Genomic DNA, 22,564 nt, shown 5'->3' with positions numbered 1-22,564 from the left:
AACTGCATATAAAATTAAACTACATTGTATGATAACTTGGTTCAAAATAGTGTACCGTCTTTGGACTACGTCTAGTGCCATATCAACATAAACACTTTTTATGACCTAATTAGTCATTACAAGATTTAAATTATATTGTAGATAATTATGATATGATATCTTAATTGTCAATTGTCAATCTTAGAATCAAAACGGTTGTAATATTATTCGGCCGTTATTTTAAGTGATGGTTAATGTAATGACGTGACGTGTGATGTGTGGTTCCATTGACACCGGGAAGTGGTGGTGATTCCTTGGCCTGCAAAAGCGGCGGATATACCCTGTCGAAAATCCATAGGGATTGATGGTGCAGCGGTGGATAAATCATAACGATAGAACCAAAGCAGCTGTCGTAGAACATTACCGAAGTGTCTGGGAGGGCTTCAGAGGAATTGACATAATATACTCTCGCCTTGTTGGATGAATGCGACAGCAACTACAAGCTGTGATTGATACGAATGGCGGATGTACTCGTTTTTAATAAAATAAATAAGTTTTGTTTAAATGAATAAATTTTGCCATAATTACTATTTATTTTTACTATTTTATTTACTACTTCTATCCTGGGGTTTCACCTGCGTTCCCGAGAGAATTTATGTTTTACCGGTATAAAAAGTTTCCTATATGTTATCCCAGTACATATTCTACCTGTGTGCCAAATTATATTCAAATCCGTTCAGTATTTTTTACGTGAAAGAGTAACAAACATCCATCCATACCTCAGAGAAATCAACCAGATCCATACACAAACTTTCGCGTTTATATTATTAGTAGGAAGTAGGATTACTACTATGCACTCTCTTTTATAAGAGACAAGACAATTTCCTAATCTCCATCTTCAGGTTTCGTGAAAAGTTGGTAATTATCATCCCGATCGACGCGACCGTCAGCCGACTGGAACAATTAGAGGCTTACTGGATGGGAATATATATTATCTTCTGTGTTCCGGTTGACGTCCGAAGTCCATTATGAGAGTACATCGTCTGATTTCCGCTGAAGGTTGCTAAATTTTACCACTTCCGTTTCCTAATTTACGCCTACCGCGCCCCTTATACTCCTTTCTGGAACTAAACTGATAAGCAAATACAAGCCGCCAAATTTGTCATTGTTGCGTCGTTTTTCCACACGAGCAGTCGTTAAAAGTTAAAAAAAATAATAGTTTTAAATTATTATAATCAACTTTCGAGATTTAAAGTAGAAAGTTATTTTTAAACAAGTGTTGTTTGTCTTCCGTTTCTTGAAACCTTAAAAGCTCAACAATGAGTAAAGAGGTGATCGCGCTTAATCAAAATAAAGATTTATGTGAGGGTAGTTCGAATTCTTCGTATATTTCATCGGATTCGTCGGATAATGAATACGAGGGACCACCAAGGAAGCGCCAAAAGCGTGACTGGTCGCGGGATGGGGATAAAAGGTTTGACTTTTTGTCACAACAATTGGTGAGTCAGTGAATCAGTACATGAAACCGAGACATTTTCATCTTTTCCACCATCAACAAGTTCCCAAGTTCTTACAACATGGAGATTGGATGGATTTTGCTTCGGTAACAAACTGTACAGCCGAAATACTTCGTAAGAACGGTCTGCGTCTAGCGGTTTATCTTGACGGTTATCTGCTCGTACACCAGGACAGAGACGTTTTGGAAGTTCAAGTAAAGATGTCTATACGTTTTTTGAGCAACCTAGGTTGGTGGATCAATATAGAAAAATCTATTATGACACCCACGGGATTCATAAACTTTCTGGGAATAATATGGGACACCAAATCCAACACCAAGTCCCTGCCCTTAGAAAAAATAAAGAAAAATCGTCAGAATTTGCTCGTGCGGCTTGCGACCGGCAGTTGGAACTTAAAGCAAGCGCAACGCCTCTTAGGATAACCTTAACTTTACAACTTTTATCACCCACCGGGGAAGGTTGCATTGCCAAGTACTGCAGTATCACAGCAACAAGCTCAGGAGGTATCTTCACTTATCAAAGCAGTATCCGGACGAGGTACTTCAGAGCTGGAGTGGTGGTTAGAAAATATCAGTCAGGGGACACCCATTCATCCTCAGAGAATGGCCACAACCCACGTCATCATCGACGCGTCGGACATTCAAGGACCTTGTAAACAATGAAATGGTGAAATGGTCATGGGAACACCACCAGGGCTAATGGCACTGCAATTTGAAGGAGATGTATGCAGTCATAGCGGCCATATCCTCCAGAGCAACGTTGTTCCAAGACTCGAGAGTTATTCTTCAGTGCGACAACAGAACAGTTGTTTCCTATATAAAGAACTGTTCAATCTGTGGGGAACTCCAGACATAGACTTGTTCGCGTCTCGGACCGCACACGTGGTAACAAACTATGTTTAGACTTACTAGACTCGAACGCCTGCTTTCACGACGCGTTCAGCAGATCTTGGCACTATCAAAATTTTTTTGCTATCTCAACAATAATAATATAGATTTGAATAGTGTATATCAAATATCTAGGCACACTGCCGCTATTTTGCTATTAGCTTCGGGTCGAAAAGTACATGACCTTACTCTTTTACATGTTGACAGTCACCATTTTATAGATAATATAGATTCCATCACCTTGCATTCCATATTTGGGTCGAAAACCGATTCATCTTCATATAAACAATCAAGTTGGACTTTTGTGGCTGCTCCTGACCGAAACATCGATGGAACAAACAAACAACAAATCAGAGGGAATATTAGTAATCTATTATTAGCAACTAAAGGCCCTACTAGATCAGCTACTGCAGCGATGATCGATGGTTGGATAAAAGGTCTTTTAGCTGATTCTGGTATTCAGGCCTTAGCTGGAAGTTGTAGAGCAGCGGTATCCTTTTTAAACTGGGTAGAAAATTACCACATTAATGATATCTTAACTAAAGGTAACTGGCAACATGAGCATACATTTAAGAAGTTCTATCAAAAACATATTATTGATACAACAAATGCAGAGATAACTGCTGAAAAATCTCTATCTCAGTATTTTCATACTAAATCTTTATATTTCATTGGAAAATATTGGATTTATGTTGATTTAAATTAATTAGTTTTATATGCTTATCTTCAATGAATTTAAATAATGAACTTAATGCTTTGTTTCAATTTAATATATTGAATCACATTGTTATGTTTTAAATACATTATTTTATTACAAATACAATCCGTCAACCGGAACACATAATATAAAAATTTTACCTTCCAATAAAATTTGTATTATGTTTCCTAATACGTCCGAAGTCCAAATAATGTCTTCCTGGGGCTACATCCATTATTATGAGCCGAACAAAGACAAATTTGGCGGCTTGTATTTGCTTGTCAGTTTATTTCCAGAAAGGAGTATAGGGGGCGCGGTAGGCGTAAATTAGGAAACGGAAACGGAATTATATTAATAAATTTTATTAATTTGACTAAAAAAAGTATTATTTTCTATCAATTTAGTCATTAATTACATTCGGATTGAATTTCACAATCTACAGAAATATTGACATACTGGGAGAAGTACTTGCAAAATTATCATTAACAAGCTTATCACTTCTTTATTATCGAGTTGGAATTGATGGTAAAGGTATCGTTCTTCACACCTATAAATGTAAAGCTGCTCACTCAAAGTATAAATTTATTAACATTAAGTTATCGACGAAAAATAATAGCACGTTAAAGTGCTGAAAAAATTCATAGAATTGCAAACACAGATATTGACACACAGGATTTTATTCTAAAAAATAAAAACAAGTTATAAAATGTTTTTTTATTTGGCATTAATATCACTTCATTTTTGCTTTCACTTGAAATTTAGCTGATTATCTGATATTGTTCTCTGATTTTCTTACCAAATTCTTCTATTGGCTGAAACTGTAAATAATGTACGTTGTTAAACTCTTTGCTACAACATTATATCGGGGATGGTCCAAAAGTTCGTGGAGCGAAGGGGAAACTTAAGAATTAAATAAGTACGTTTTTCTTTTCAAAATCTGTTAGCCCTAAAACACGTCTCATAATTTATAAATTACATTGTGATACTTTAAAAAAAATGTATCCTAATATTTTGGAGTACATTGAGGCCAAATAAAAGCTTAAGAGTTACTCAGTGTTTCACTATCACACTTATTTAATGCAGCTATGCACTATTCGAAACACGGGAAAACATTTTCCTTTATTGTTACTTATAAGCACTTTTTAATTTATGTGGTAATGTATTAACCTGTCATATTCACGTCTTTATTGTTTTGATCGACCGATAAAATTTCCCGAAATCTATTAAGATTATTGTTACAGTTTGTCATGTCTCCATTACACTGTGTGCTCTTATTTTGACTCTTGTATACACAAGTATATAAAATAAATCCATGCTTCGTTTCCAGACACAATTAAATTCTTGACATCGTTCTCAAGTGGCGTGAACGTTCTCAACTACACTAACCTAACTGACATCATCTAAAACTGATTAAGCTCAAAATATAATGTGCACGAAGGATATTATACACATATATTATAAAAATATAAATGCAATATAGTTATATTAATAATATCGAGGGCATTATTTTTTTTGATTTTAAAGCTTATTGATTGTCTTCAGCTTAAAAAACTATGATACAGAAAATTAAATGCTCTCCGTGATCGTTTGTTCTTCTCAAGTGATTCCTTAGAAACGTAGGATTTACGGCTATAAATATAATTGTATAGAATAAAAAACAATGTTTTTGGTCCATGAATCATAAACAAACATCCAGAAACGAAATCTAAATAATTTTCTTGATATTACCTTCTTCCTCTTCTTCGCAAGTTTCTTCACAATTTTTTGTTTCAATATCTAAATAATTATCTACACAATACTGCGGTATTCTTTTTTCCTCATAAGATGGATTCTGAAAAAATGTATTTAATAAAAATAACTGTATGGCTAATTATTCAATTTTACCTTGCTTACAGGTAGCTATTATTGTAAAACCATAGATTGACCTAAACAATTCTTCCAATATATATATTCATCGAATCATCAGCTATTCTTTCCTCGACTGTTTTAAATGTGTTTATTTAAGGTATAGTCATGCTATGTTATAGTTCAAGTATATTATATATTTGTAGTAATATAGCTAACAATTAGGAACCTTACATTTTCGTTGTACTTGCCAACAGCAACTCCATCTACAAGATGGTATCGAAACCGCGTCTGGTAACCCTTGAGCTTGCCATTAATACACTCCCCTTCACACGATAACCACTCCTCCCACGCAGTCATGGGACAATCCTCAGTTGATTCTATGTCTGGAGAAGGTTCTTCACTGTGTACAATTAAAAAGAAATTTTATCTCTTGAGGTTTTTGTTTTCTAAATTAATATTTTTTTTGCATGTTGATGGTGGAAAACTTAAAACCGTGAATTTTAAAATAAAATTTGTTAATTACCGTGATGGTGTAGTTGGAGGCGGTATTTCATTCGAGTCAGTCTGTCTTTCCTCGTCTAAAAAGTTAAATTGTAATTTATTTTAAAGTTACTCCCATAGGCGTAGAAAGATTAAATAAAAAAATGGTTTGTATATAAGGCGCATATTTCTACAAATTTCGGTAGTGGGAAACGACGCGTCTATTTGTTAATCATCAAATGTCAGTTTAATTTGTTTCTCACAATTTTATAATTACGAATAACGTCTATTTAATAAGTATACACACACTACAGCTTTGTTATTAACCAGAAACAAACAGTACATCCAAAGAGTTTATACTGCAACTTTTTACTTATAAAATGTTTTCCCTCGACTTTTTAAAATACATTTACACTTATTGTTATCGTAGGGTAAAAGACAAGTCCGTGGTATACCTAATAAATTCATTTAAAATACCTACGCTTTACGCGATTGACCTTCTTTACAACAAAGAGAGAAGTGAATTAATTAGGCCTATTGATAAACTTAATAAAAAAGCGTAAGTATAGATAAATGATTTTTTTCATTACCTTTATTTTCTTGATCGGGAGATTCATTTGTGCAGTCTGGAGTTGTGTATGTACGCATTAATTCGAAATGTAATTTCGCAAATGGCTTCATCTGCTCTTTTGGGATTAATTTATTTATTTCGGCTGATTTAATGGATTGAGGAGGCATCGTATCTTCATTTGGAGACTACAAATATTTAATATTAAAAACTTAATCTAATAAATTTCATTATGAATATGTAATATGCCAGTAGATATTACATGCACAATCACCATAAAATAGCAGGGCCTGCGAATTACCCACATATATAGCGTTGAGTCATTATAAAAAAAAATCTAAATGATACCATTTTTTATTCCACCAAAAAATCATACATATGATTAGTAGCTTACTATAAAGTGCATAGCATCTCAATTGACACTTACCTCAAAAGTCAACCCACTATCTGTACCTGCATCTAGAGGATATAAGTTAAATGTCAAATTCGGTGCCCACTTCCTAGTGGTAACTTCACATAATTCCATATTAGATACTCCAAGGAACCAGTCGGGCGATGGTATGATTGCAGTCACTAGAGACACTAAATGGTGTTCTCTCGTTACACGGAATATTGCGTTAGTCACCATATTTGGCTTTGGTTGGCCTAAAGCTTTTATAATCGTTCTCACTGATGATCCAAGCTATAACAAGCAAGGTAGGTAAGGGTATACAATACGGTACAAATGTTTACAACATGTACTTTATCGTACACCAAAAGAAAAAGGGAAAAATCAAAGAAATAAAACATGGCACAAATGGCAATCTATGAATGCGATATTCAACAATTTGTTCTGACAAGTGGTAAGCTTAGTTTATAATGACGAAGTTTTGAAGTTAAGTATCCCGAAAATGCGAAAATGAGTTCTAGTAACAAAGACAGGTGTGAAAAAATAAATTTGAGCCCAACGAAGGCGGATTTGGAGACACTCGAACCTTATACGAAAACTATAAAATAAATGAAAATTGTAATCAGTGAAAAAGTAATTATAAAGACAAATTATGAATGTTTTTTACCGTATTTTTTGTATCTGAAAAAAAAAAACTCAAAACTATACTAGCAATATAAAAAAATGTTTTAGAATGCATCACAGGACTTAAGTAAAATTTTTGTTTACCTCTGCTTGAATCTCCATTTCTAATTTGGTTGTGTTTCCTTGCTCTACTAGCATCTTTAAACCTCCACTAGCTTCAGTATTGAATTTGTAAATTTGATAATTCTTACTATGTGATGCGCCTACAACATCACTGAATCGGGCTAATTCGCTTGCATTGGGGAACATATGCCGATGAGTATTATAAGACCAAATTCCTTCAAATGTCAGCTTGAATAAAATGTTACTAAAATTAATTTATTATTAAATTTGTAGTACTGCCTAAGATACAAATCTACCTAAACCCGTTTGATTGGTATTATTCAAAATACAGGCATTTTCCATTTGCATGGACCGTTACAAGATGTATAGGGAATCTCTATTTTATTCATTTTCAAAATCCTACACTATATTTTACCATTTTCTTAAATAATTATTTCACCAATTATTTTTGCAGACTTATTAAATATTTAAAAAACGTTTTTTTTAAATATTTAGTACAAAATTGAATCAAACATAGGTACCAATTGTTTTAATAGATGTGTTCGAATTGGTTCGGGTTAAAGTAAAATTATAGAGCCTAAAATATTTTGACCAAAAATAGCAAAAACCGTCTTTCTTTCTCTTTTTGCGTCAAGGAAGCGTCAAAAAAACGATAAAAGATGTTTGTTAAGATGTACGTAAAGAACCCGTAAACTTTGTCGGGAAAACTTTCCTAAGAAAATTTGGCTATTTCTCATTTAACTTATGCACTGCACCAGTCCCAGATCAAAGGGAAGTGAATAATGATGACACATAGCTTTTTCTCTTATTTGTAATTACATTTCTCACCAGGTATCTAGCGTCTTCACAACTTGTGCAGTTATCATTTTCCATTGGTTGAATGTCTTCCATATTCCGACGATCCTCACACACTTTTTTCGACAGAGGACCATCAAAGCTATACCACACATCTGGCTTCACGGCAATAAGCGCATATATAGTAACACACTTATTGTCTTTCGGAGGCGCACGCCATTTAACCTGGAGGTTGAAATTTTAATTTTAATTTGACAAAAGTTTTTACAATAAATATATGTAGTGTGAAGTCTTCTAGTGCTATAGATCACATAGTTACTAGATAGATAAACTAGGGTCTTATTCCTAAGTTATAATTATTGTTCATTATTCTTTCTTAGCCAAACACAGATGCAATGTCTTAACTTTTCTTTTGAATGTACTTAAAACAAACCATCGAGGCGAGCATACCTGCACAGAAAGCTTTGGAGTGATATCTGTTTGTATGACCGAGTTGTTGCAGATCAAACTCAGCTTAGAATCAGTAGAGTTAAGTGGAGCATAAATAATACCAGCGTTCAATGGAATCGGCTTCCGCCGATTTTTCTCATTTGGTTTTGTATCTTCAAGTGCTGATATCGTGAAGGCGATAAAGGTAGACATATCGTCTGATGCGAATAAACGTACTGTAAAAAATATATTGAACATCTAACTATAAAAAAACAAAGAATTACCTTAAGATATTTTTTTTGTTTTTATTGCATAAAAGTGTTTGAAAAAAATCTGTATTTACCTGTATATAATCTATTTGGGATATACATATTATCGTTAATTTCAATTATTTCAATTTGAAAACGATTGTCAGGTGGCAAGGGGTCGGTTTTAGTTTCCAGAGGCCTTCGATCGCAAGGTTTCACTTCACAATGACAACATTGTAGAACCATGATCAAATATATTAGATATAGCAGCTGATGAGTTACTAACAATAAAAAATACATTATTCAGTTAGTTTTAATTTGAGATGTGATTTAAACAAAATAGCCTTTATATTCAAATTAGCAAACTATAGCGCATATCATATGGTTGGAGTTCGTTGCGTCAAACGATAGTCATTTTCTATTGATCTAACTAAGTCACTAACACTAACTAAAGATTCTCACTCAATCGTTCTTACCGAAAAACTATGCGTTTTTGCAGTTGTCACTTAAAATAAAACAGTTCGTTTTGTATGTTAACTAATTACAGGCGGCTGTAAAGTATCGCCAAGTGTTCATTCTTGTAGTTATAGTTAAGTTAAGTTTACTTTTAAACTTAAGTTTGCTTATTTATACCGACATACACGTTTGTCTCCTCCCAGACATGGCCATTCTTTTATGTAAATGAAGAATAAAATGGCCCAAGAATAGATATTTGTTGTACCCCACATATTGTGGAGTCTTAAGATATCTCTTACCATCTATATCACAGCGCTTAACACGTAGACATTGTTCGATTCAAAACAGATATTAAATGTTTTAACATATTACTTTAATCAGGCTTTGGCGACGGTAGGAGAAGAAATGAGTGATTTAGTCGAAACTGACGAAACTGGAATAGTAGCAAATGAATTTAAGAAACAGTTGCAATATCCCGGTCTGAAGTGAAAACTCTGAACTCAGAAGATCTTTGATTTTAAAGTTCAAACAATCTTTGCTTACCCTTGTAAATTCCGACAATCGCCCAATTATTAAATGAAAGGAAACTACAATTTAATGTATTTTGAGGAAATATGGCAAACAATTATTTTTTAATTATCTCTAAAAAAACATGTTACTGTTGTTATGTGCAGATAAAATTCAATTAAAATTATTAACAGTAAAGTAATTCCATTATTCAAATCCGATGATAAAAACAACTATAGACCAAAATCAATTTTGCGAATAAAATATTTGAAAAAGCCATGCTTAATCAATTATTATTATATTTTAATTCGAATAGGCTATTACATTGTCAACAGTTTGTTTTCACTTAGACTGGGGGTCGTTCTACTACTGATGCGGATCATAAACGAGTGTATTCGTATACAAAAGCTTTCGATTGTGTTAGGCATGCTATTCTTTATGAAAAACTTACATACTAAATTAATGCTACTTTATTTTTGTCATAAAGATGCTTTCGTCTTTTCGTGCTTTTTTTCCTTCTACCTACTTTGCGGAACCGAATATAGTTGTGAGGCAGGTTACAAAGCTCGGAAAAGCTAACTAAAGAATAGAGTTTTAGTAAAAGAACATTTAAAAATCTTACCTTTTAATCTAAATAACGCTTTCATTTTAGAGTTTTAAGAGTTAACTTCACAAGAACAGGATTAGAATTAAGTAGACTATGTCGGTCAATTGTCGCTCGTCGACTGGATCTAAATTAATTAGTGTTAAACTCGTAATGTGTTGAATTACAGTTCCAATTCCATTTTCGTTTCGTCATTCTGTTTTGAACGTTAAACCCTACTGATTTAAAGCGCACACCTAATTGTAATTCGGTTTTATAATTTAAATTAAACAATTGCTCTTATTTAATAACTACAGTGGATTAATTGTCAGACTGTACATGAAAGCGTCATCGGAAAATTACTTTTTGTAAAAAAAAACATACCAGGTAATAATTTTATTCAAATCTAGCTGCCCGTCCCCGACTTCGTACAGGTATAATTCAAACAAAGTTACCCCTGCCATTTGTCAGAGAGCAGAAATTATCTTCTTAGTGGGCGTCTTCGTCGCGAAAGGAATATGGAAAAATGCTAAATTATCTTAACGGGTTCACATGTGTAATGTGTAATGCAGCACTGGCCTTTTTTAACATTGGTGCTTTTGTTATGTTGCTAACTATTGAAAACCATTTTGGCCAATTATCAAAGCCTACCTTCATTCGTTTTTTGAAAAATAAGAGTTACAACTCCTAACTTGATATTATTTTTCGTCGAAACTTCAATAGGTTTTCGAATGAAATCAATGACATATAAAATCTTCAATTAGATTCACATAAAAGAAAGAGAGAAAAAAGAAGATTATTTTTTTGGCTATTTTTACACCAACCAAAAAACTTACGTAAATTACGTAAGTATCCAATTATAACCTGTAGCAATTAAATATCACTAGTATTGAAATAAAAATATATTAATTACTTTTAATTTTACAATAAAGCAGCTGTTGAAACTATTATATCCTCGTCACTATTCTCTTCTACAGTTGTAGTAACATTTGTATATATCAATATTTTTTATTTATAATTATATTTTTGACCGACATTTTTAATTTTTAACCATTAAATTTAATAAATGACTCAAAAATGTTTAAACTTTTTTTATATATTTTATTATGAATGATAAGCTTATACATAGAAGCTAATTCCACCACGTTGCTCCGTTGCGTATTTTTAACCCACAAAATAAACATTTAGTAAAATGTTAACCGACAAAATAATTATTCAGGTTGCTGTACGATGTCTCTCTAAGCCTACGACTTCATGAAGAATTAAAAAAAAAAAAATTAATGTGTGTCAATGATATTTTAATTTTCGATTTTCGACTAACAAGAGTTGTATCTGATGAGCTTTCTATGATACAAATTATAATGTATTCATAAATATATTTTTTACACATTTAAAATCGATATATTTTATTTATAATTATGATCATTTTTCCTTACATTTCATTCTATATATTGCAAATAATCCTACAGATAATTTCGCTTCAGGGTCTTTTCGAGTTCCACCCAAATCCTGGGGCAACTGGCGACATAACTCTTCTTTCAGCTGAAAAGGTTATTAAATTATAAAAGTAATTATTTTAAAAATGATAAGTGTAATCTTTATGTCGACATGGGCTTGGTGCGGATATGTAACCACAAGCGGTCAATTTACATACACTTACTACACCTACTAGGTACTACAGGTGTGTTTTTACATAATCATAAAAAGGAAATATCACTTGATAGTATAGTTTTGTGCAAGCTCGTCTGGGTTGGTATCACTCACTCATCAGATAGTATACAGCCAAACAGCAATGCTTTGTATTGTTGTGTTCTGGTACAAGTACATAACATCTCAGTTTCCAAGGTTGGTGGCATATTGGCGATGTATTTAATGATTACAATTTCTTATGGCCAATGCATTGACATTGCATACATAGGCATCAGTGACCACATATCATAAGTAAGCTATTTACCAAATCGCTTAAAAATAATAATAATTCTGCCTACCGGTTAAATCATTGTCATCTTCAGTTTCTGGACAATCATCCTCACATTCGCTTCTCTCAAAATCGTCGTAATGGCTCTTGCAAATTCGTGGTACTTCTTTTATAGTTGACGGATCCGTCTAGATGTTAATATTAATAAGATTTTTTCATTATAATTTAAGTTCAAAAAGTAACTTTTACAAATTCCTTTTGTTTTCTATTTTCATTAAATTTTACATATCTTTCTTAAATGTAACAGTTATGGTATTGAGCCTTAGTTACAATTGCGAAATTAAATGTGTTTTTATATCTCAATATAGATTATTTATAGAGGTATTTCATATAATATTATCCAATTATTTGTATAAAAATTAACATTCAAAATACTTACATTGGGATCGTATTTTTCAACCGCAACACCATCCACAAGATGGTATCGTTCCCGCCATTTATATCCTACTACTTTACCATTATCACAAACACCGTCACAAGGGCTCCATTCTTGCCATTGTGACATCGGGCAGTCATCTGATGAGTCAGGGTCTGTTACTATTGGGGCTTCGCTGGAAATATAATAATTATGAACTAGTATGACAAATATGTTGTTTAGTGACCACTGATTGGTAATTAGTTATTATACGACTAAACCGGTTAACCTGCTGTTTGCATCAAACGTACAGATGTATTAATTTATCGCTTCTTTAATAATGTTAGCCGAAATAACTAAATATATCATTCCAAGTAATAATCCTGATCGAATGGCTGTAATGGTTGTCGTCTTAATATTATCACTATTAAGTTTAAAAACTTATATAACTATTTATTTACTAAATAATATATAATTATGACAACGGAGTCCTCCGGCATAGATCCTACTCATACATAGCCTATTGGTGTATTCAAAGTTATAGGTTTAGTATATTATAATTGATACTAAATCAATGACAAAGAGATTTAGACGTAGACAATTTTATAATTTTTTAATGTTTGAATGTATGATGTCCGACCGAAAGTCGACTTCTGGCCGAAGCCGTTAAGAATTTCAGTTCAATCTTCGCAATAATTCAAAAAAAAAATTACATTCACAATTTTTTTTGATACGCTATCTATGTATGTAACTGAATCTTCGAACATTATATTCACCGACTTCAAAGTGTCGGATTAAATTGAAACTTTGCACACTTATCAAGGACCGAATACCGATGACAATACAATAATAAAGTACCGATCTAATCTGATTATGGAGCTCGAACGGGTCCTAACACGTAACCCTGGAATGTCTACTTAGAAAATCCAGTTTGGACTTTTTATACTTTAAAGTAGAAATGTATGTAAGTCAACCTTTGGGTTTGGTAAAAAATGACTATAGTATGACACACAACTAATTATTTCTACTGCTAGGTACATATATGTTTCTAGGTACTATAAAAACTCATTACAACACATCACGGTAATGTTACGCAACCCGAGTTATAATCATGGGTGGAATCTATGAATATACCTACTATGTAATCAAACTTCTAGACATATCTTCTATTCCCTTTAAAGAATATGCTACCCGTTATCCTAAGTTGATAATTATCAGTGTGTAATTTGACTTACAGTAAAGTTCGCTAAAGTAAAATTATTGCCCTAAGCCTTCTCAAGAACTTAAAACGCTAAATGAAAGGCATGTCTGATAATAGGAATTATTTTGATTGACTACTTACGAGTAACGATGGCAACCGACCGGCGTAACTCAGTTTGACCCTCGTCCGCGTGAATCATTTCTTTGTGCTTTCGCGTTATCATAGTTGTTCGCTAAATTTTGGTATTTAGTAGGAAATTTCGGCTTCGGCCAAAACTTTGTCCCATTTCGGCTAAAGCCGAAATTTTGATCGAAGGTTTGGCCGAAGTTGGCCTAAACCAAAGTCGATGGTTCGGTCGGACTCTATTTCCTTTTAATGTTCAAAACATGTAGCTATGATGATTAATTTTGAGACATGAATAAAAAATTCCTGATCACAGACATGCATTTAATTTTCCGAATTATTATTGTACTTTATAGTAATCCTTTCCGATCTCATGTTCAGGATATATGAAATGATATTAAATTAAAGGTGCGCTTGAATGTTTTGATATCATTATATTAATTAAGTCTCACCCCCGACGGCTGCTAGCTAGATCTGTGTTTTGGTACCTGGATGGATTGTCAGGCTCGCCTTGTTTTTCTTCATTTTCACCAGCTTCTTCTCCTTCTTCCGTAGTGATAGGCTCTATAGTTGATGCTTCCGGTTCTTCTGTTTAATTTGTTAAGAAATTATAAAAGTTTAATAGCTTGTTTATTCCTTCATTATGAAACAGTCGTAGTCAAGTAAATAGATTTATAATACGTATGCCTCCTCCACTATCCTCTAGGATAAATAACATCAACTAATTAATACTATTATATAAATATGATTACTGTAGACACGATTATCATTTATAGTATACATAGTATTTTCGCGCCAACCGGTGCGACCGTTTATTAAAGAAGTGACGGCATGTAAATATCCCATTGCTATACTGAGCCTACCTCTCCTCATTCCACTACGCAGCTACACAAGTGGAAGATTTTCACCCAATAAATGGAGGTTTGCTTCACGATATTGTTAATAATCAAACAAATAATAATCAGTAGTAAGTATGAACCCATGGTATGAACTCTCAATATTCGCGTATGTACATGACACATAATTTGATTGCTACTAAATATGCTCCTAGGTATTAAAAACTCATTACAACACATCGCAGTAATGTTACGCAACCCGAGTTGTAATTATGAGTGTATTCTTGTTTTTTGATGCTTATTTTATTTTAATAAAACATTTAAAAAAATAAAAGTAAACAGAATTACGAGCATCTGAGTGACTTTTTTTCTATAAACTTACTACGGAATAATATATAAAAACAAAAAAAAACACTTACTAGTCGTTTCCTCTTCTTCGCACTCCCTATGATAAGTTCTAATCAATTTTATGTGAATTTTACCAAAAGGATGAAGGTCTTTCATATCCATTTCATAAAATGGTGATTTTTTGTCGTATGAACTCATTTGCACTCTACTGACAGCATCTTGTGGAAACGTTTCCATATTTGGGGACTATAAGCAATAGATGAAATGTGACAATTATTATTTACTATAAGTTCATAAGTAAATAGAATTTTGTTAACTCAGAGTAAGTAATATAATATATAAAGAATATTCATACGTCATAATGTATCCTTTATCTAGATATCATGAGCCTAGGTACTATTTGATTAGGCAAAACCACGATCGCATATACAAACATATCCATAATTTAATTTACTTCTAAAAAATTAATACATACAATAATTGCTATTTTTTCTATAAGTTTGTGTGGATTTCATAATTCTATTCATAAAATATGTTATTAATATGAAATTTAAAACTAAAAACTTACTTCGTAAGAAACGCCACTGTCAGTACCAGCGTCCCATGGATATAAGTTTAATTCCCTTTCTTGTAACCAAGTATTATCTACTTGGCAGAGTTCAAATCTTGTAACTCCTAGAAACCAATCAGGAGACGGATGGATTGCAACACCAACCGTGAAAATATGATTATTCTTATCAGTACGGAAGAAAGCATAAGTTGGATTAGACATTTTACGATAACCGTGACCTTTGCCTTTGATGAGAGTTCGAACGCCATCACCAATCTAATATAAAAATAAATAGCATTAAAATAAAACCTCTGACATAAACAGAAATAATATGATTTCAGGCAAGTACCTTTTCTCTGATTTCACTTTCTAATTTACTACCATTAGCATGTTCAGCAAAATCTCTTAAGCCGTCTGTAGCCAATGTTCCAGGAGCCCATATTATGTAATCGGTAGAATGTGACGCTCCTACCATGTCACTATATCGAGGTATCCAATCATTCTCTGGGTAAAGACGCGGGTGTGTATGTCGGGACCACATACCCGTGAAAGTTAGCTAAAATAATTTGTAGTAGTATCCATAAAAAATATAGTAAAACATTATTCGATGGAATTCCTTCACGTTTGAAATAACTTAGCTGTCAGGTTAGTCGTGCACTGGTGTACGAACATATTACAGTACCAACATCTATGGGCAGTGGTGACTACTTACTATGTAGACTATTTGCCAGCCCGCTTATATGGCGCTCCTGCTAATATACTAGGGCTTCACATATATTTATATTTATTGAATGAGTGACTGAAAAATTTGTAAAAATGAAATTCCTGTGTCATTTTGTGTGTAAAAGCCTAAATTAATGAGTCAATAACAACATGTTTTGTAATGACAAATGTATCAAATAAGAATCATTAAAATCCTGTGTTGTGGAAATTTGAATTATATTAAATTTGCAGGATCTGTAGATGCTTGAAATCATTTAAAGTGTTTTACAAAACCATAAATGTTATATTGTAAATTTACCTCATACTTCGCATCATCACAGATATCGCAATCGTAATTTAACTGCTGAGTGACGTCATCTGGTTGCCGCAAATCCTCACAAAGCCTTTGAGATAACGGTGAACCATCTTCGTACCATACGTCCTCATGTTCAACCACCATCGCCCGTAATGTCACACAACCATTACCAGACGGAGGAGCTTGCCAATATACCTACAAATTAGAGACAATGTGTAAATCAATTAATAGAAAAATTTAAGATACTTTATAGTACATATCCATAAAATGAAAAGGCTTATTCAATGTACTTGATCTCGACCAAAATAAAGGATTACATGTAAAATAAACATTAGAAATTAATCCTCTTTTTAATTTGTAAGTAACAAAACGATTTCTACCTACCTCAACAAAAGATTTCGGGGAAGCCATTGTATGTTCCACGGAATATAAGCACCGATCGCTGAACTTTGCCGTAAAAGTATTCTGAGGTCTCAAGTCCCCTGGGAACAGAGCCACCATCCTTCTAGGGTTCTTGGGGTCTGGTTTAATATCTCCTTCCGCTGATATCATGAACCCAATAAATCTAGATTCGCCATCAGTTTCGGTAATTTTTACTAAATCATAAAATTAAAGTTTATTCAATGATATTGTACAAATAGTTGCGAACACAAGTTTAATATTAATGTGATTTTACTTTAATTATTAGCTAATCTATAAAAAATATTTACATGAAAACTATTTTCTTTAGTGTAAAGTGTAACAAACATTATTAAGGAAATGAAATCCTTTTTTTCTCTTATCTCTTTGTGTCCTTATTTCTTACCTGTGTAAAGTTGATCTGGTATATAACCATCTTCGATATCTTCTACTACAAGCTTAAAGCGGCCATCGGGAGGAGATGATTGTGTGGTTGATCCGTACGGCTTTCTATCACAACGAAAGCCAAACACATCCCGACCAAAACTTAGGGATAACAGGGTAATAAAGATTTTATTTAACATCGTTGTAATAAAAAAAAATCCACATAAGTAAATAATGCTAGCACTTCAAAAACAATATGTTATTACGAGTACCATTGAATAAATGAAACAATTAAAACATAGAAATGCCCTTAAACGATATTAAATAACTAATTTAGTAGTCGTGTTGCCTTACATTTTAATAAGCCTAGACAATTGACCTAATATATCTTTATTGCAGATAGCTAAAAGGGTTTTACCCGACTTTAAAGTAATGAGTGTAAAGGATACCTACTTAAAATAAAATATACTTTCAGTTTTGTAGCCGATATTTCGTGAAATGCTTAACAACGTAAAACATTAATTGATAACTTTTCTTCGAGGCTTTTTTCACTATATTGGATTAACTATAACTACTACTAGATTCATTCAAAAATTGGGAACCCAACCCGCTTCGCTAGGAGTAATTTATGGAATGTAGAGGTAGAGAGAAGTATCTTTATGGAAAAGTGTTCTCTCCAAAGCTATATTTGGACCTAGAGCAGTAATTCCTAATTACTTTTTCCTGCGTACCACTCCAAGAAAGAGTTCAAACTCCCACACCTTTCTATAACAGAAATAAAATGTATCGTATATTATCCAAATGAAGTTTTCTAGGAAACGACCTCAAGGTATTACAATTTTCTATTCATAGTAAATGGGAAAAATGGACCTAGAGGATGAAATTTGAAGGATGCATGCTTATACACAGTAGAGAGAATAGAATTAGATAATGTTAGACATCTACCTTTAAAATACGCTATTTATAATAATATTAATAGCGTATTTTCTCCTATTAATATATTAATACTTCAAATAGAAGTGAAACTTCTAAGGCGGCGATTCGATAATCTATAGGTAAACGAGGGTTGAGAGTAAATAGAGAGACATGAGAGTGCAGAGAGCGTACAATTTTTTTATGTTATGTATGTTGTACCTAGATGGTGCTGTAATTAATTAAGTCACCTTGAGATAAAAGGTAACACTATTCACAAGGTAACACATCAATATAAATGCCTGTTGACAAAACAGTTATTTGTTTTGAGTCTGGGTGTTGTGGTACTTTTGCTATATCTAATTTCTATAAGTTTATTGGAGTCAGCACTATTATGTTGTGTCATATTTATTTATGTATTTTAATTAAAGAAATTAATTAATTTATTATATTAATTCATTAAACATATTATTCTTTGGTAGCAGTTGTACTGGCAGAAAATATAAACATCAACAAACATTGTAGTTTAAAACATGATCACTAATTGTAAAGGTATAAAGATTTAGCTTTGCTGCAACTATTGCTGGAACATTCTTATTACTTGTTTGGTATATAATTCTCTATATTGAAAAAAGTTATTTAGATTCCAATTGAGAAATGAATGTAATAACTTATTTCTCCCGGAATTATATTAATATTTGTGACCTCGTTCAATAGTTGCAACAAATCAAGGTATTAAATATTTTGATTTTTTATTCTGCAACTTTGGAGAACGACCAATTAGTTGTTAATATTGGGTACTAATTCAAGTGCTTTAACTAAATTGAACTGTAAATGTTGCGAATTTTATTGGTAGAAGAAAAATCTATATTATTATACCTCCTTCAAGAAGTAACAATTTCCTAGTAAGAATGTAACATATAAAAAAAAAAATGTTCAAGTATATATATAGGAAATTATTAATAAATAATAGTAAAAAAAGTTAATTTTATTGAACAAATTCTGTAAAAGAAGATCAGGTAACAAAATTAGAAATTTTGTTATATCTGGGAGTGATGTACCGATAAAATAAAAAAAGGATCACTATCGATACATTTTAATTGTGCAGTTGTGCACAGCACCCATAAAAAGTAATTGCGTTCGGTTGGCAATAATACTTTATTTCTAGAGGTTGGTATTGGATTCCTTATTCCAATATTCCTCCCATATATGATTTTAGGTATGCGTGCGTGAATCGGGTAGTAATTGTGTACGCTTTGATTAACGATTACTGTCAAGACACTGTTGATGTTGATAGGATGTTCCCGTTTTGGATCTAAATAGTGCATTTGTGTCAAGGAAGTGATTGTCAGATGGTGAATAAATGTCTGTAAAGCCAATAAAAATGCCGTCGGCGACGAAAGATTCAACAATATTGAAGATTGCGGTGGAAATGTTAAATGCGCCTGACAAGGTACCACAATTGATTGAGTTCGATCAAAGTCAACCATTGTCTAGTATAATCCAGCTTTTGTGCAAGGCGTGGGGTCTACCAGATCCCGTCAACTACGCTTTACAATTCTCTGAAAGCAATAATCAAAATTATATTACTGAAAAAAATCGTAACGAAATAAAAAATGGTTCTGTGTTACGACTCGAACAGTCTCCAGCAAAAACGGTTCAAGATATTTTGTCCAAAATTAACACAGGTACAGAAGCAGAACAAACGGCCGCCTTAACAAAACTTTCAAACGTGAGTAGTGACCTTACTTTCGCTCTGGAATTTATAAATAAAAAAGGACTATCTCTTGTTATCAACAACATAGAAACTGGAAAATTTAAAGGCAACTGTTTAAAATATGCCTTGGTAACATTCGTAGAATTGATGGATCATGGAATAATATCCTGGGACATTTTAGAAAACCAGTTTATTAATAAGGTCGTCAGCTTTGTCAGTAATCAAACTAATGCACAAGATCCAAAGATAATCCAATCATGTCTGTCCATTCTTGAAAATATTGTGCTCAACAGTTCGGGAAAAAACTCACATGTTGAAAAAGAAATAACTATACCCAGTTTAATATCCCATCTGGAAAACCAAGACAGAATCATCCAACAGAATGCCATTGCACTGATTAATGCAATTTTTTCCAAAGCTGACTTGACAAAAAAGAAAACAATTGCTGCTACATTGTGTTCTAAACAAGTTAGAAACAAAATTTATGAAAATCTTATTACAAAGAATGTTTCAAAGGAAGCTTTGGGTACTGAGCTAGCTCATCAGCTTTATGTGTTGCAAACATTGACCCTAGGTCTGCTTGAACCCAAAATGCGACTTAGAGCTGACTCCCAAGAACAAGAGTCACAGGAAAAGATAAAAGAATTGAGAAAGTTAGCATTTGAAAATGACAATAATACTAATATGGAAGTAACAACAAGGCGTCAAACAGGTAGTTTATCAAAGGACTATAAAAAGCTGGGCTTTAAATGTGAAATTGATCCAATTAAAGATTTTAATGAGACACCGCCTGGTGTACTTGCATTAGATTGCATGTTGTACTTTGCAAGAAATTATAGAGAGGATTATACAAAAATTGTACTGAGAAATAGCTGTAGAGCAGATGAACAAGAATGCCCTTTTGGTAAAACTAGTGTTGAATTAGTTAAACTTTTGTGTGATATATTACATATTGGGGAGTCACCGAGTGAACAGGGACAAACTTATCATCCTCTTTTTTTCACACATGACCATCCATTTGAAGAACTGTTCCGCATTTGCATAGTCCTACTTAACAAAACTTGGAAAGAAATGAGAGCTACAACAGAAGATTTTGTTAAAGTCTTAAGTGTTGTGAGAGAACAGATTAGCAGAGCATTGGCAGCATCTCCTAAAGGTTTTGATAAATTTCGACAGAAGATTAAAGAGTTAACATACAGTGAAATAACACATCTGTGGCAGCAGGAACGTACCAATCGAGAAGTATGGGAATCCCATGCTAGACCAATTGTTGAACTTAAGGAGAAAATAACACCTGAGATTATAGACTTGATTCAACAGCAACGATTAGGTGTACTGGTAGGAGGGACCAGATTTAAGAAATACATGAAGATTAACCGAAAGGATAAGTTTTGGTTTGTTCGTTTGTCCCCAAATCATAAAATATTACACTATGGAGAATGTGACGAAAAAAGTACACCAAGTCTGGAAGAATTAGGCACTAAATTAGCTGTAGCTGATATTAAATGTGTTGTGGTTGGTAAAGAATGCCCCCACATGAAAGATTTGAAAGGAAAAATTAGTAGTCCGCATTTAGCATTCTCTCTTATTCTTAAGGCAGCTGAAGTCCCATCATTAGATTTTGTAGCACCAGATGAACAAATTTTCGACTATTGGACTGATGGTATAAATGCCTTGCTAAAAGAGAAGATGACTAGCAAATCTTTTGAGAATGACTTGGAGACTCTATTGTCTATGGATATAAAAGTCAGACTGCTAGATGCTGAAGGTATTGACATACCCCAAGACCCACCTCAGATTCCACCCGAACCAGAAGACTATGATTTTTATTATGAAAACAATTAATATTGTTAAAAATGAATGTACATAATATCAAGTATTTTATAGTATTTTTAAGTATATAGTGATTTTACTTAGTGTTAATTATTTTCATTCCTATATTATTTTTATCAATCAAATAATAGTGTTTATAATCCATAATATATTAAACTTATTGTATGATTTTCGCTATTAGTATACAAACTTTTAGAAAAATAAAACTATTGAAATTACATAATGAAATGGATGTTTTCATCCAAATTCCAGTATGATGTATATTAGGTAAGTCATATATCTGCTCTTTATTAAAAATTTTTATTTGTACACCAAAGATTGTCTAATAAAATAATATAATTGTATATTTTAATTAAAATAAATAAATATTTTAAATACTAATAATGTATTTCATTTTGCTTACTCAAATGTTTCTTTAAATCTGAAATTGATTTGTATATTAGATCTTGTAATTTATTTTGATTGCGTATAAAATGTAAATTGCAATGTGCGTTACAGTTTCTGGAGCCTTTTGTTATCCTTGTGCACATGACAATCAAATTATTATTAAAACCCATTGATGACATACTTATATAAATTAATAAATAAATGATTATATATAAAATCTGAAATGTAATTGTTGTGTAGTCAATGGCTTATGGCGTTACAATGGGCATTATTTCTGTGTGCATTAAGGCTATTGAAATTGATAATTATTAATGTTATTCATCGACGTAATGAAAATAATGAATTTGACACAAAGTTTGGACGTATGTTTGGATACCCAAATCCGAAGCTGCGA

General features: G+C 32.6%; 3 protein-coding genes across 5 annotated transcripts; 1 reads left to right on the top strand and 2 right to left on the bottom strand.

The window, feature by feature from the left end:
* Window positions 1-3,771: 3,771 nt before the first annotated feature.
* LOC113392170 (spondin-2-like) lies at window positions 3,772-10,283 on the bottom strand. 2 transcript variants are annotated; one of them, XM_026628455.2, is made up of 11 exons: window positions 10,169-10,283; window positions 8,679-8,864; window positions 8,357-8,571; window positions 7,940-8,131; window positions 7,133-7,339; window positions 6,404-6,658; window positions 5,999-6,164; window positions 5,452-5,506; window positions 5,160-5,328; window positions 4,809-4,911; window positions 3,772-3,898 (listed from the first exon to the last, which is right to left on the bottom strand). In XM_026628455.2, the coding sequence occupies exons 1-11, from the start codon at window positions 10,191-10,193 to the stop codon at window positions 3,873-3,875; spliced, it is 1,599 nt and encodes a 532-aa protein (XP_026484240.1). In that variant the 5' UTR covers window positions 10,194-10,283; the 3' UTR covers window positions 3,772-3,872. The 2 variants fall into 2 exon arrangements, with proteins under 2 accessions (XP_026484240.1, XP_026484257.1); XM_026628472.2 differs by lacking the exon at window positions 8,679-8,864 and having other exon boundaries at window positions 10,169-10,265.
* A 1,236-nt stretch (window positions 10,284-11,519) lies between these two features.
* On the bottom strand, window positions 11,520-17,572 carry LOC113392154 (spondin-1-like). 2 transcript variants are annotated; one of them, XM_026628443.2, is made up of 10 exons: window positions 17,344-17,572; window positions 16,923-17,134; window positions 16,542-16,733; window positions 15,870-16,076; window positions 15,539-15,796; window positions 15,042-15,216; window positions 14,275-14,374; window positions 12,487-12,658; window positions 12,118-12,235; window positions 11,520-11,671 (listed from the first exon to the last, which is right to left on the bottom strand). In XM_026628443.2, the coding sequence occupies exons 1-10, from the start codon at window positions 17,519-17,521 to the stop codon at window positions 11,610-11,612; spliced, it is 1,674 nt and encodes a 557-aa protein (XP_026484228.2). In that variant the 5' UTR covers window positions 17,522-17,572; the 3' UTR covers window positions 11,520-11,609. The 2 variants fall into 2 exon arrangements, with proteins under 2 accessions (XP_026484228.2, XP_026484221.2); XM_026628436.2 differs by having other exon boundaries at window positions 11,532-11,671; window positions 14,239-14,374; window positions 17,344-17,569.
* Window positions 17,573-19,423: 1,851 nt separating this feature from the next.
* LOC113392110 (engulfment and cell motility protein 1) lies at window positions 19,424-22,167 on the top strand. The gene has a single exon (XM_026628393.2). The coding sequence runs from the start codon at window positions 19,597-19,599 to the stop codon at window positions 21,793-21,795; it is 2,199 nt and encodes a 732-aa protein (XP_026484178.2). The 5' UTR covers window positions 19,424-19,596; the 3' UTR covers window positions 21,796-22,167.
* The last annotated feature ends 397 nt before the right edge of the window (window positions 22,168-22,564 follow it).

This window comes from Vanessa tameamea, chromosome 10 (genome assembly GCF_037043105.1).
Source record: "Vanessa tameamea isolate UH-Manoa-2023 chromosome 10, ilVanTame1 primary haplotype, whole genome shotgun sequence".
Taxonomy (NCBI): domain Eukaryota; kingdom Metazoa; phylum Arthropoda; class Insecta; order Lepidoptera; family Nymphalidae; genus Vanessa; species Vanessa tameamea.
The sequence above is the reverse complement of the archived record's forward strand: the minus strand, read 5'-3'. Positions and strand labels throughout refer to the sequence as shown.